Genomic DNA, 15888 nt, shown 5'->3' with positions numbered 1-15888 from the left:
AATTAATTTGGGAAAGGACAAGCTAAGAGAGCCTTAACTTCTAAATTAAGGCAGGGTGAGTTAAAACATCTTGATAGCCTTTGTTAACTCTTCAACCAACAATTCAATTTCTTAAAATAAAGACTTGACAGATTTAGCCTATTCAAAAAGATTAAAAGGAGATCAAGGCACATTGTTATTCATTGTCTTGTGAGCACGAGTTGATGAGACAAGGCAATAGAGAACACTGATTTGTGTTTGTGTGTGAGCTTTAGCGTACGAAGAGAGGTTTGTGTGCAGATTTATAGGAGAATTTCCTTAGGATTTGCACAAGGAAATAAGGAAGCAAGGATTAAAGTCTTGTAGATGTTTTAGCTTAGTACAAGTAGAGAAAACCATATTGGTTTCTATTGAAACAATATTGTATTGTAAGGGATCTATTGGTCATTCTTCTTCAATAATATTAATAGTGGCAGATTTGAAGGTTGGAGATGCAAGCATTCTGAAGTAGCAGAAGTTGTAGTGATTAGTATAAGAGGAGGAAAAGTACATGCCAGATGTGTTCAAGAAGCATCCTTCCACATGACCGGGAACAAGAAGAGTTTCAACCACCTGAAAGAGAAGGACATGCAGTTTCAGATTGAGCTAGGAGATTATCGTCAGTATGTAGCTAGAGGAGTTGGTACTATCAGTTTTCAGAGGGAGTCAAGTAATCCTCTTCATCTCATAGATGTTCTATATGTTCCAGGATTGAGGCAAAATCTTATTTCAGTAGCTACCCTTGAGGATAAGGGATATGATATCATCTTCAACAAAGCTAAAATGTGTTGAAGAATGTAGCTAGTGTCGGTATTCATAATTGTATTTGAGTCATAATGAAATATATTTGTCAAAAGAAGGAAAGAAAAAAATTATCATTAAAAAATTTGACTTATTAAAGCATGGGTTTCATGCTTGGGTCAAGAAGAAGCTCGAGTATCATTAGTAAACAACAACAAGAAGGATGAAGAAGAAAACATCTCTAATGCCTATTCTGCTCATCACAAGAAGAAGGGAACCTTCAAGAAGTTCAAAGGACCAAAGAAGAAGGTTGACCTATCCAAGATTGAATGTTACAATTGTCACAAGATGGGTCACTACAAAAATCAATGTCTGGAGAATCCAAGGAATAAGAAGAGAGATAGGGATCAATCAAATATTACCGATGAAGCTCCACCTAAGAAGAACAAGACCAAAGAATCAGAAGTCAAGGACTTATACTATTAAGTCCTATCTCTCTGACATATCCCTCTTAGCCTTTTATCTTAAGTTTGCATTAATTTCCTTTTTGTTTTGATTTCTAAATTTTGTAGATCTAATATGTCTTGTTAGAAAATTTTTGAACTATTTTGATAAGTTGTAGGTATCCCTTAAAAGGATTGGGATAAGAGGGAGCCTTCACCATTTTACAAAAGATAAGTATTTTGTTCTTTGTATCATCTTTTCATGTTTGGTTTCCTTCTCACATCAAGACTTGTTTATATTGTATACTAATAACCTTTCTCTATATATTTTCCTTGGTTAGGAAAGCTTGTTGAATGCTCAAGGGTTATGGAGGAGACTTCAAAGGATAGACTTGAAGCATGAAAGAAGTTCCATTGCAAAGAAAAGTTTCAAGAATTGATGTCCTACAAGGTTTGTTAAGGAACAACTCAAGGGTATGCCTTAGAATATAAGCTTTGTTATAAAATTCTCTTCATATAAAAGGTACGATCATTCTTCTTTTGAAATTTGCTTTACATTACTAACATCATTATGTCTAGGGTTTTGAATCACAAAGATTCTTGTTAGGGTGATTAATAATTAGATTGAATCTACCCTCATGATATTATTTGATCATTCTTGTGTAATCCTAACCTTTAGGGTTCACTATAAAACCCTAGCCTCTTGTTGCTAATGGTATGTCAATATTGATTATGAAATCCTAGTCTACATGGGGTTGTTGATGAAATCTAGAATTCCTATTCTTTTGATATTATAGAAACCCTAGCCTTTTTAGGGTTTGTTGTTAATGTCTAAATTATGTATTGAAACCCTAGAATTTTAGGGTTTGGTAAAACCCCTGTAATGACTATAGTAAGATCCTAGGAATGAAGCCGTATGTGTATATTTGTATGTTTGATCTAAACCATAGCCCGGTGAAAATTGTTGATGTATTGATGTTTGTGTCATAGGTTTACCTAGTAGGTATGGATATTGATATAAAATGCTAGTACAAGAAATCCTAGATATGTATATGCATTGATGCTCATGTTTTAGTTTATGAATTCTAGAGTATGTAGCAAAGTCCTAGTAGAAATTGATATTCTAGGAGATGATGATGTTGTTTTTAATATGATTTAGTTTTGATAATAAAATCTAGGGTTTGCAACTAACCCTAGTAGAAGTCTGACAAGTAAAAGCATATTATCAAAACCTTAGATGTATAATAGAATTGTTATCTGATTGAATTAGGCTTCGTGATGGAGTCTAGGGTTTATGACAAGACTCTAGCAAAAGTTGAAGTCTAGTATGTAAAAAGATGTGTCTCTTGCTAATTATGAACCTAACTAGGTTTAGGTGTTTGTTGTCTAAAGTCTTCATGCTTCCATTGTAGTAACATGATTTTGATATAGTTAACTTCATGCTTTTGTATGTTTTTTATTTGGTTGTACTTGCTATTAAAGTTTTGCAGGTACATAATCTTCAGATGATGAAGATGTTCGTATGATAATAATAAGCATGATGAAGGAAGTAATGATGATTAAGATGACCTTGATGCCATAAGAAAGAACCATGAAAGGCTCACTGATGTCATAGAAGAAGGAAGTGGTTGATCTCCCTAAGTTAAGAGGGAGCCTGGATAGAAGAAAGGGTATATCTCCTCAGTTAAGAGGGAGGGCATATTATGACATTGAATACTTTGAAGTAAGCAAAAGTACTATCGATAAATGTTCATGAAGTTGCAAATAAAAGACTTGAGAAAGGTTTGAAGATGTATTTGGTGCTGCTAAAGAAATGAAAGAAGAAAGCTTCTAATAAATTGTAAATAACTTGATGATGAAAGTAGCATCAAAACGATTGAGGACCTCGAAGGTTTGTATTTACTTGTATGTATATTTGAAATTTTATTGTTGATCGGGTTTTGTGTTTGTATAGGTAGATATCTCCATAAAAAGGTTGAATACTCTGGAAGCATGCTTGGACAAATGGATATATCTAGTTTGATAAGGAGAGTTGAAGCATCTAATAGTGGATGCTTGGGAGGACATCTGGCCGGCCTATGTGTTGATGTCCAAATCCCAAAGAGTTGTGATATTCACGCTTAGCAATATTGATAAGGGAAATATCAATCTTGCCCAATTTTGTCTTATTTCATGTTTGCACTTAGGAGATGTGGGTTTAGAGGTCCCACATGAATTTTGGGATTAAGTGGGGGCTCAAACATTAGGAAGGAAGGGAAATATTGCGGCTCTAGTGGAGTGTGGGGGGCACCCCATGGAGAATTATGGCCCACGTGTGGAGTATGCTCTCATTGGAGCGAAGTTGGTGGGGGGAAGTCGAGTTGGGCCCACATGGGCATCTTGGAGGCTCTTTGATAAATAGAGCAAGAGGCACTCATTTTGGTCATTCATTCATCTATTCTGAAACTTGTCTTTGACATAGCACGCTTGAGCGGAAGCCAAGTCTGCAAGTGTTGTTTAGCACACGAGTGTCTCCGAGCGGAGATCTCAACCCTTGCTTCGGTGGACTTTGAGTGCCAGCCCAAGGAGGGAGTTTGACTTAGTCCCAAATCGTACCAATAGCAGGGGGCGAGTTACAACAGCAGAAAGAATAGAAGCAGGGAGGCTGAGTTACAACAGCAAGGAAAGTAGCAACAGGGAGGTCGAGTTATAGCAATAGGGAAAGTAGCAGCAGGGAGGCCGAGTTACAGCAGCAGGGAAAGTTGTAGCAGCGCAGGGATTGCACAGTGCTTGGAGGAGACACACTTGGGAGTTGAGGAGTGAAGGGAGTTTGGGCCTAAAACTTGAGGTGGAGTCCGAGGAAGTGTTGTGGGAGATTCATCTACTACAAGCTACATCTTTTGCTTGTGGAGGAGGGCCAAGCATTTGGGGTCAATTTTGGAGCTTCAAAACTAAGACAAACCCTTTCTGAGTTTTTCTAGGTTTTTGACAAAGACCTCAGAAATAATTTCGCAGAATTTTCTGGGCAGATTTGAGGGGTCAAACAGGGGTCCCAATTCAGCAAGCAACTAGAGAAGCTAGGGGAAATAGGGCCGAATTTCTGAAGTCAAGCATTGGCCAATTCCTTCGTGGGTTATTATGGGTATTTGGTGGAGAGGCAGGGATTAATTTCCCAGAATTTTCTGAGCACTAGAGGAGTCCCTAGCAACAGATCTTCACACCCAACAGCGTATTTTTGGGTAGTTCAGCGCAAAGCCAGGAGATAGAGCAGCAGCATATTTGAGGGGGACTTCTTATTATTCATTTGGGCTTAGCTAGCTTGCCTTGAGCAAGCCCAGGTGCACTCTTTCCAACACCTCATTGTACCCTCTTCATATTATAATAAAATGGCTCAACAGCGCAGTTTTTGGCTTTAAAATGGTGTTCTGATGCTTGAGTATTTTTCTGTGTGTTTTTGGCTATGTTTGCTTTGTTTATCATTGTATATTTCCATTAGGAATATTACAGTGGTATCAAAGCCATAATCTTGGCTCAACCTGTGGGAAAGATTAGAATCAAACAACATGGCGGTAACCTTGAATGAGGTGATTAGGATGCAACAAATGATGATTGATGTGGGGGAGAAGTTGATTCATTCCACAATTGGGAATCCGGACATGATTGCAACTAATGTGGAGTTATTGGGAGAAAACTGGAGGGCATACCAATCATTGGGTCATGGCATTCAGGCGTCCCTCTCTTTTTGGGAGTTTTGTGAACTAAGAGGCATGCACAAACCAATGGAGATTCAGTGGAATTTTGCGGGGATGATGAGGAGGATTAAGGAAGAAGACGAGAGAGTAGTTCAAGGAGCCATGGTTGGCAAGGAGACAGTTGAGCATACACCCGTTGATGAGATGCCATCCGTTGTTGAGGTATCCATTGATGAGGAGCCAATAGGTGCAGGGGCATCTATATCTATGACAGATTTTTCGAACGACAGTCACCTGACCGGTGAGCATGTCTTGCATGTTGGGTTGTCTATGGAGGAGCAGTTGGAGGCTCATTTCGAGCCCATCATGGAGGAGGATGTGCAGCCATCCCTTGGGCTAGCCATTGATGAGGGGCAGCATAGAGACCTCACGTTGGGATTTCGGCACAGTTCGCTTCAGAGGCACACTGACAGGATCTACAACGTTATCAGCACATCCCTAAGCATTGGATTGAGAGAGGCGCAGTTGTCTAGGCATACCAGAGGGGATGACCAAGTTAGAAACATTGTTGGGTCAACCTTGCCCATTGGAGAGAGAGAGACAGAGCCACCTAGTCAAATCTCATGTGTTGACTTGGGTAGCGGGATGAAACGATCAGAGTTGCACAAGGCGCAACATCCGTATGTTGGGGTTGCTCTATGTGCAGGGGTTCGTGCATTCGATCCCTCTCTTGGGGTTGGATGGCCAAAGATTCTGAGTTGGTACCCTATGGAATGGGCTATGGAGATTGTGGTGGACTTGGGTGTAGCACTGTAGCTCAACAGGAGCTTCCAAGCACTGGGGATACCGGTAACGCAAACTAGCATTGGTTTCCTAGGTATGCAAGTTGGCTACAACCTGGATGGTACAGTTGACCTAGCAGCTAAGTGTACCAGTGTGGAAAAAGTCTGGAAAAAATCCCGATTTAATCCTAAAAACGCGATTTTTTGAACTAAACAATTTAATCCCCCGACTTTTTGGCGACTTTTTCACAAAGGAAAAAATCCCGATTTTTTCCTTATACTCACGATTTAATCGGGAGTCGACGCAAAAAGTCTGCCTCCCTTCCCAGGCCACGGATAAAGAGGCCGCAAAGGTGAAAAAACTATAAATTGAAGCTTCCATCCATGCATTTTCAAGTTATTGCATTGTATTGTTTGTCATACTTCTTGCGAGCATAGCAGTCTCATTTGTAATCTGTTAGTTTTGAGGTTAAGATATGTTTTTGTTTTCCAAGGAAAAACAAATCTTTATACTTCATATTTCTAGTTAGAAAGCAAAGTATACATTGGCTAAGCCTCCAGGCTTTCAGTGATCCAGAGTCTAACAACCACTGCCCCTTCAAAAGATTACAAAAGTACCAAAAGGACAGGCATACAACAGTCTTCCGCAGAAAGAACCCCACACCATCAAAAACATTGTTACAGTTGTTGAATGCTTCGAGAAGAAACAACAAAGAGGAGGTCATGAAGATCAAATAGCAACAACCTGTCCAAAAAAAAACAAAACCAGTGCCTCAAAAAAGAACCCATTTTTCAGACAGGAACAAAGTACCTGTGAAATCTTGTGACAACAAAGATCCTTCCTGCAATGAGAGCACGTTTTGAAAGAGAATCTTCTTTAGTGGTGAACTCCCTGTAAATGTGGGCAAAGGTTATGTATCAGAAGTGGATTTTACCTCCAAGAGTTTTTGAATAATAGATTTCAAGGCTAGGTTAGTAATCTGACATCTACTGTTTTCTCAGAAAATAAGCAGCTTGGAGTCACCAAGCGTTAATTTTCACATCTACTGTGATACTCACTGTTAATTTTCATTGGACCTACCACCTGACACCTTATTACCCAAGCATATTAATATCTACTGAATAAATGCATGACTTATTTCTTAATACAATTAGCGGAAACAAAAATTAAAAGGGGAAGAGGATCTCAGTGACTGATTACTTGATGACTTTTAGATGACTCATGATATACATTTATTATATTTTTTGTTGATATTTTGACTCTTGAGAGTTGAGACTCAGACAAGACCCAAAATTCAGGAGTTGATTCACTATTTTCATATGTGGTGTAGCATTAGACTTCATATACATATTATATATTAGCTTTCTTTACATGTTTATGTGGAAATGCATTTATTTGATGTTGTGGATACTCTAGATGTTAAAAATAAATAAAATAAAAATGAATAATTTTGTGTTTTTTTAATTTTTTTCCGACTTTTTGCCGACTTTTTCAAAAAACTCCCGACTTTGACGAGTTTTTCGACTTTTGGACCCTTGCCGAATTAATCCCGACTTCGACTTTTTCCACATTGAAGTGTACACATTCGCTAAGGGAGTCTCGGTCATCACCAGTGGCCAACCAGTTTATGGACAGACTCCTTTGCTTGTCTTGGTATGATGTCTATATGCGGGGTCACGGGGTGATCAGCATGCTCTGACAGGAGTTTGCCAGAGGAGGTGGCATTGGCAGACCACCAAACGGTGCCTTGTATGGAGATGGGGACTTTTCACTTTTGTGTGGGGCACTGAGGATGCAGAGGAGCAGCGCAGTGGTAGCATCACTGCTGACACATAGGGAGATTCACTTCCCGGATCCCTTGGGGGGGATTTGGAGTGAAGATCCATTCATTGGCGAGTATAGAGATGCAATGGTGGAGGTGATGATACCGATCAGGTGTGGCTCGACACGTAGAGACACAGCTCTAAGCCATCACATCCAGGGATGTGTGGGAGCATCTAGCATTGAGCAGAGGACTACCGGTGGACATGGAGGTACATGGTGGAGTACTGTAGTGTTTTGGATTGTATTGTGGAGTAGGAGTGCCTTACATCACATTGAGTACACACAGGGAGTGACTGGTGCCTTGACACAGACAGGGCACGGGACGGTACAGGGTGGTATAGCGGTAGCCGGGGATATCCTGTGGTGTATAGAGACAGGTCTTCACCTGGTTTATTAGCAGATCCAAGACAGAGAGAGGGGCACCCATAGGGTTATTCTTCAGTACCCTAATAGATTCTTGATCCTACCCTTGGTCAACTTAGTCCCAAATCGTACCAGCAGCAGGGGGTCGAGTTACAGCAATAAAGAGTATAGCAGCAAGGAGGCTAAGTTACAGTAGCAGGGAGGCCGAGCTACAGTAGAATGGAAAGTAGCAGTAGGGAGGCCGAGTTACAGCAGCAAGGAACGTAGCAGCAGGGAGACCAAGTTACAGCAACAGGGAAAGTTGTAGCAGAGCAGGGACTGCACAGTGCTTGGAGGAGACACACTTGGGAGTTCAGGAGTGAAGCGAGTTTGGGACTAAAACTTGAGGTCGAGTCTGGGGAAGTGTTGTGGGAGATTTTGCAATATTTTGCGAAGTAGCGAACCTAGCATCTGCTACAGGCTAACATCTTTTGCTTGTGGAGGAGGGCCAAGCATTTGGGGTCAATTTCGGAGCGTCAAAACTAGGACAAACCCTTTTTGGGTTTATCTGGGTTTTTGACAAAGACCTCAGAAATAATTTGGCATAATTTTCTAGGTAGATTTGAGGGGTCAAACAAGGGTCCCAATTCAGCCAGCAGCTAGAGGAGCTAGGGGAAATAGGGTCGAATTTCCGAAGTCAAGCATTGGCCAATTCCTTCATGGGTTATTCTGGGTATTTGGTGGAGAAGCTGAGATTAATTTCCCAGAATTTTCTGAGCACCGGAGGAAGCCCTAGCAGCAAATCTTCACACCCAGCAGCGTATTTTTGGGCAATTCAGCGCAGATCCAGGAGATAGAGCAGCAGCATATTTGAGAGGGACTTCTTATTATTCATTCGAGCTTAGCTAGCTTGTCTTGCGCAAGCCTAGGTGCACTCTTTCCAGCACCTCATTGTACCCTCTTCATATTATAATAAAATGGCTCAGCAATGCAGTTTTTCCCTTTAAAATGGTGTTCTAATGCTTGAGTATTTTTCTGTGTCTTTTTTGCTATGTTTGCTTTGTTTATCATTGTACATTTCCATTAGGAATATTACAGAGGGTGGCGTTGGTCAAGGAGATTCGACCTTGGATACAGACCTAGATCCCTGGGTTGATGGTTAGCTAGTGAGCCTGATGGTACCTAGAGTGGTTGAACGCTTGAGTCCATCTTATTCCCACCCGGAAAGAATACCCTGGTCAGGTATCTTGTCCGCAGCACTGAGTGTGCTAGAACTCTTTGTAGTTCATTTTGAGATTTTCCATGTACCTCTATATATTTGTAATCATGAATACCTCCCTAGTTAAGACGGAGTGTTGAAGAATGTAACTAGTGTCGGTCTTCATAATTGTATTTCATAATGAAATATATTTGTCAAAAGAAAGAAAAAGAAATTTTATTATTAAAGAAATTGACTTATTAAAGCATGGGTTTCATGCTTGGGTCAATTTTTTTTAGGTCAAAGCCTCCATTGAAGGCCTCTAGGGTTTATGTCAAGTGTCCTTGTCCATGTCATATTCTAAAACACCCTTCTTGGTCTCTATTTGTCAAAGAAGAAATTTATTTTATTGTAAAATAGGTCAATTAGGCCTCCTCCACCAAGTCAGCCTCAAACTGGACAAGTCATCCTAAACTGAGGGGTAGAAACACCTATATAAAGGCAACAACTCAACATCATTTGTTACTCACACTCACAAGTTTGATCTACAACTTCTGGGGCCAGAAAAAAGTGTGAATTTCTAAGGAAGAAGAGGAAAGGGATAGCGAAGAAGAAGGAGGACCTTATCAAGCAAGAGAAGTCAAGTTTTTCTCTCTCCTATCCCACACGTGTGAAGTTCTGGAGTATTACAGGGGGTCGAAATTCTACAGTAGCTGGGGAGGCCAAAATTCTGAAGCTGGGGTCAAAATTTTGTAGCTGGGAAGTCGAATTTATGGATTGTTGTTGGGTTGAAGTTGTTGGATAAGAAGAGACTACTAAATCATCTTGGAAGGTTGACTTGGTGGAGGAGAAAGGTATGTTGGTCTAAGGTCTTGGTCTATCTCAATTTGAATCTATTGAAGGAAGAGTTCTTTGAGTGGGTTTTCCCCTATATAGGGGTTTTAGCCTTGGCTGAGTGCCTACATCTAGTGTCCATTGATCTATGCGTTTCATTTTTGGTAATTGTTTGATGAAACAAAGATAAAGGAAGAACACAAAGAAGTTAATAAAAACACTAAGATTTCACAAGTAATTATCAACATAAGAAAATATTTTTGCCTTTTCAGTTTTCTAACAAGATGTACCTCCATCACTTCGCTTCTAGATGTAAGAAGCAGTTAGGTGTGGAGGCAAAGAATCTCTACAAGTTGCAGGTAGAGACAGAAGCAGCCTTGAGCAACAAGGCAGGGAATTCTCAAAATAGAGAAGTGATGGTTGAGAGAGAGCAAGATAGAACTCTCAAGATGGATCCTCAGCCAATATCTCAGTTTGGGTCTAAGCTAATTGACAGTTGGTTGACCAGCAGGATGATGAGGAGCCTAGCCCAGGATGATTGGAGGCAGCCACTCAGCCAGTGACTTCCAGTATAGGGAGAGTTCGAGCCAAGTGGGAAAAGGATTTGGTTAAGGGAGATCATAAGAGAGTTGAATCTTCTAGTATCACTTCCAGCAAAAGGAAACAACCACATAGGTACACAGGGTACATGGCACTTCTGACTGAAGTGATAGACTCACAGAGCATGGTGGGAAAGAACAGGTCTTCAGATCAGGTTCCACAGAAGAAAGCATGGAAGTTTTCTAGTTCAAAGGGAGCAACTACAGCAGCGGAGAACATGGTAGTGACGAAGACAAATCCAGGTGGACAAGGTTCTTCCAAAAGCACCTTCCTCGCTAAGAGGGAGTGTTGAAAATGATAGCAAGAAAGGGTTCCTTAATTTGTGCCTAAATCAAAGGAACCTCAACAAGTTCTTCCTTAGCATGCTCGAATTCCTAATTCCTATAAGTTAGGAATCAATTCCTATAAGTTAGGAATCAATTCCTATAAGTTAGGAGCTAATTCCTATAAATTAGGATGAATTGATATGATTTAGGATGAGTCCCTACAAATTAGGACGATTTCCTAAAATTTAGGGCAAATTCCTAAAAGTTAGGACGTGTGCATGAAGAAATTTGACTAGTGCAGATGTGGGAGGCTCAGTTGTCCTCTTCTAGTGCGAGTTAATTTGGAAAAGGACGAGCTTAGAGAGCCTTAACTTCTAAATAAGGCAGGACAAGTTATAACATCTTGATAGCCTTTGTCAACTCTTCAACCAACGGTTTAATTTCCTAAAATAAAGATTTGCCAGATTTAGCCTATTCGAAAAGCTTAAAAGGAGGATCAAGGCACATTATTATTCACTGTCTTGTGAGCACGAGTTGGTGAGACAAGGTAGTAGAGAACACAGATTTTTGTTTGTGTGTGTGAGCTTGTGAGAGGATCAGAATACCAAAAGAGTCTTGTGCGCAAATTTATAGAAGAATTTCCTTGGGATTTGTGCAAGGAAATAGGGATGTAGGGATCAGAGTCTTGCAAGTGTTTCAACTTTGTACAAGTAGAGAAAACCAGATTGGTTTCTATTAAAACAATATTGTATTGTAAAAGATCTATTGCTCATTCTTCTTCAATAATATTCTCAAGCAAGCAGAGGGTTTTCCCAATTGGATTCCCTAGAAAAATTGTGTTGAATTGTGTGATTGTGTATTTATTTTTATTCCTATTCCGCTGCAAAAGTAGTAGAGAAATTTTGTGTCTATATGAAAAGAAATTAGTTTCAAATTGTTCATCATAGCAGTTGCAAAATTTCGCTGAAAATCTACCAGAAAAGCCATAGGAATCTTTGAACTCAAATCTAGAAATTACATACTAATCCACTTTAAACCCTAATTTCCTATCTTTATCCTTTGATGAAAAACCATTGTCGAACACTTAAGGGGCACTTGGCTTAAGTTGATTGGGTTATTTGAGATCTACTCAGGAAGCCTCCCTTGTGTTGGATTATGTTAATCAATAAAATGAGGGAGTAGATGCTGAGGTGATAATGGTGATATTCTGCTTGTTGCACTTTGTCTAGGTCACCTAGTGAGGCTTTGGGATCAGGATTTGATCATTATATAAATTGTCATCCATCTCAATGCTTTTAGAGTGGAAAAATTGAAGGAATCAACTTATAGGTTATCAACGAGACCTTGTTTTGAGAATTGGATTCTGAAACCTGTTAGGGCCAATTTGAGACCTTAAACAACATATTTTGGGTGTAAAACTTTCTTGCATAAGCGTCATACCTTGTGACGTTGTTCTACATCAAAGACCTTTCCTATGGTCCAAGAATTGCATCAATAAAAGTTCAGATGCAAAAGTTATGTCTTCCAGAAGTTGTTCTATAGTGATTGACCACTATAATTCAAGAGGATGCCACATCAACCTCCATTACACATGGAAAAGGGGCTATCCATGTAGGGACTATGAACAAGACTCTACAAGAGTCGACTTGTAACTCATGTTGAGGGTTGAATGAGTCAATTTAACTCTTAATTGGCTATCAGACTATGTTATAACTAGGCCACTACGAGGAAAAGGGGTTTCATTATATTTTCTTGCATTTTGTTCCATTGTAGAGTGAAGTAGCTAAGTGTGGATAGACAAAAAGCATAATGGAGGGTTTTTGTGTTTTGTAGTAGCCCATGGGGCACAGGTTTCAGGAAACTCCATAGAGAGTGTCTTCTCCTTTGTACTTACATCATTTCCATTCTATACAAAATAGAGCACACCAACCTCACCTTCCAGCTAGGTTTTCTCTTGAAAGGGTTTTCCAAATCATATCTTGGTGTTTATTGTGATTGGTGTGTGTTAATATTTCATTGTTCTCTATTTTTCACATTTTATCTATTGCATGCATAAGCAGCAAAATAATAATTAATAGATCCAAAAATCTAAAGAAAAGTAGCCCTCATAGTATAGATTTCAGATTTCGGTCTATTTTTATCAGATTTATTGAGACAAACTATCCAGTGAAATATTCACGACAATTTAGAGATCTCTTTGCACTACAATGCTAGATTTTGTTATAAAAAGTCCCACTAGGTTATCAACTACTATTGTGGTTGGCAGTTGTGCCACCCCCATCTATATATTTGGGGAAGTGTGGAGGATACCACGAGTTTTTCTTTGGAAAAATTATATAGATCTTAACTCGAGATCTTTCAAGCACCAATAGATTTGAATCTCGATTTCATATTTATCCTTCTCGGTGTCTAGTAGATCTAAAATTAAAGTGAATCTATACTAGTCTATTTACATACCGTCTATGTCCACAAGAGATAGCACAACAGGATATTACACAAAGTAAGGTTATTCCACTAGGCAGTAAAGTAGATGAGTGTAATTAGATTACAATGATATATTTGTAGCTTTGCATTGGCCTCTTGTAGGTGATCTAGTTTGAGCATAAAACTGCGCAACTTGAACTAATAACCTTCCTTCGACAATTAACAACAAAAGATACAAGAAAATGCCACGCAATGAGTTCATCTAATTTCGGGGAAAAAACATTATTCTCTCCCAAGGAAAATAATCGTTCATCTCATTTTACATAAACGAAAAACGAAGCATTTTAGTTTGCTTTCTCTTATCGATCCTAATATTTTAACAAAATAATAATAGAGGCACAATGCAATTAAATTTAGCAACAGTTTGCTGCGCTGAACTCTTTTTAGCTAACTAATTTGAAACTCTTGGGAACATTTGAGTTCAAGGCTTCATGAAGACTGTATGAGTGAGTTTTTGTAGGGCTGACGCTCCAAGTCACACGTCAGTCCCACAAAACTTACTTCCAGTCTTGATGAAGCTTTGAACTCTAGGAATGTGAAATTAAATAGCGATAATTTCCTTAGCTTACCTTTCAATGGATAATAAATTTGAAACTCTTCGAAAGATTTTACAAATATTCTTTGGATAAAATATACAATCAAATACGGTAGCTGCGCTTGCCTTTCTCTACCCAAGGAATAAACTTTGCAATCAAACATGGTAGGCATTTGCTGTGCTTATCTTTTTCTGGGTAATAGTTTGAAACTCTTCGGAGGATTTTGCGAATAATACTTGCGGAATAAAGTTTTGCCATAAAATAGAGTAAGAATTTACAGCACTTACATTTTTGTTCTAATGATTTGCTACTTTACAAAAGATTTTACAATAATAATCGAGGAATAAAACTTTGCAATTGACTACAGTCAGAATTTGCTGCGCTTACCTTGTTTAAGCCAATAATTCAGAATTATACAGAAGATTTTACAAACAATATTTAAGCAAAAAAATTGCATTTAAATACGGTAAGAATTTGCTGCCCTTAACTTTTTCCAGATAAAAATTTTGAAAACAATGCCTGCAGAATAAATTTGTTTACCTTGCCAAAGCAGATAAAGCATTTAAAGATTTCGGCTATACTTGAAGAAATCTCGCTTCCGGTTGCAGGGAGACTCCGTTCATCGCCAATTCTGAAGACGATCCTGTCGGACCTTCCAGTCTCGGCAGTCGCAACCCGCGCGTCGTCTGTGTCACTTACCAGCGCTTCCGCATTCAGATGCGCCGACCTATCGTCGTCGCTGAAAACCGGAAGACTCGCTGTCCGACCATCATTTTCACGGCCGTCCGTTGCGGAAATTTCATTTTCCGTCGACCTCCTCTGAGCCGGCACAGGTGTCGCAAGACGATCGGGCGTCAACGGAGCAGCAGCATTCACTTGCACGTTAATATCGTTGTCTTGGTTAGAACTCGATGACGCCTGTAGACGACGATTACCATGATGATGACTTTGAAGCCTCCGTCGACGGCGTAGCCTTAAGCCGAACAAAACATCTGTGCAATGGACACAACTCGACTCCAGAATTTGCGAATGAGAGCCGGAGACGGAGGAGGCCAGACGAGTAGCATTCGAATTCCTGACGTCTCGAGTGTTGGAGCTCGGACCTCTAGAATTAGTGGCGGCCATTGACGTTGAACTGCAAGTATCAATTTCTTTCCCAGGAAAGAGAAACTGCCAAAAATGATGCCAACTGATGATAAGTCCGGACTGTCTGACTGCCTCTATCTGGCCTCTTCAAACCTCATGCTCAGGGAGCACGGCCTGATTTAGAACCGTCATTTCCCCGCCAATAGGTTTTCCTATATTCCGCAAAGGTTGGGCCTCCATTGACGGGAATTTCAAGGCTTCATGCATTTCCATACGTGTTTGTTCCCTGTTGCAGATTGCAGCACCCAAACCCCGTCCATTGGTTTTTGTTTGCCTTTTGTTCTCCACTAACTCCACTGTTGCATTTTTAATTGGATTTAATTATCCATACATCGAAGCGCCGAGGATTTTGATGGAAAATTGGGGCTTCTCAGTGCTGGCAGAGATTTAACTCTAAATTATAACTTATTATTATAATAAATAAATAAAATAAAAATTAAAGATTTTAAAGTTTCATCGTAATTTAATTTCTTTTAACTCGTTACATAATAATTATTTAGGTTATTTAGGTAATTTTTAAAAGCATAGTTTTTTTTTTTTTTTTCCGGTGAATTTAGACCAAAATATATAGCATAGATTTTTTTAAAAGTTTAAGTTGTTTAATTTCTTAAAGTTTAAAAGGGCATTTTGAAAAATTATGATCTTGTTTAAAATTGTATTCTCAAATAACTATTTTGTCTATTAATTATATTGCTCCATTTTTAAATATCAATATTAATGATGATGATGATGGTTGACGTTCACTGAGACCAAATTGGTCTATGGGACTTATAATTTTCTTAGTTTTTAATTGTCTGGCTCTTCATTTTTCTTGGCGAGATTGGTGTTGTAGCTTTCTTTTTTTTCTCTGCGGTCTTCCAACTTCTTTTATCTTGCATCTCCTTCATTCTTCTGGTTCTTGGGACATTGGTGTCTTAGCTTCACAATCTATTCACAATCTATTGTGTTCGTCCTTTTGAAGATAGTCCGAGAATAAGTTTGATCTAGAAGATCTGCTTTGGG

The 15888-nt window shown here is 39.3% G+C and overlaps 1 protein-coding gene across 1 annotated transcript in view; it reads right to left on the bottom strand.

The window, feature by feature from the left end:
- LOC149258807 (uncharacterized) overlaps positions 1-15244 on the bottom strand; it is a 408511-nt gene extending 393267 nt beyond the window's left edge. The window contains exon 1 of the mRNA XM_089416332.1: positions 14281-15244. Coding sequence (XP_089272458.1) covers positions 14281-14865 — 585 coding nt within the window. The 5' untranslated portion in view covers positions 14866-15244. The remainder of the gene's footprint in view (positions 1-14280) is intronic.
- Between the last annotated feature and the right edge of the window lie 644 nt (positions 15245-15888).

This window comes from Pinus tabuliformis, chromosome 6, assembly GCF_031772625.1.
Source record: "Pinus tabuliformis cultivar Carrire ecotype Pingquan chromosome 6, CPIR1, whole genome shotgun sequence".
Classification (NCBI taxonomy): Eukaryota; Viridiplantae; Streptophyta; class Pinopsida; order Pinales; family Pinaceae; genus Pinus; species Pinus tabuliformis.
The sequence above is the reverse complement of the archived record's forward strand: the minus strand, read 5'-3'. Positions and strand labels throughout refer to the sequence as shown.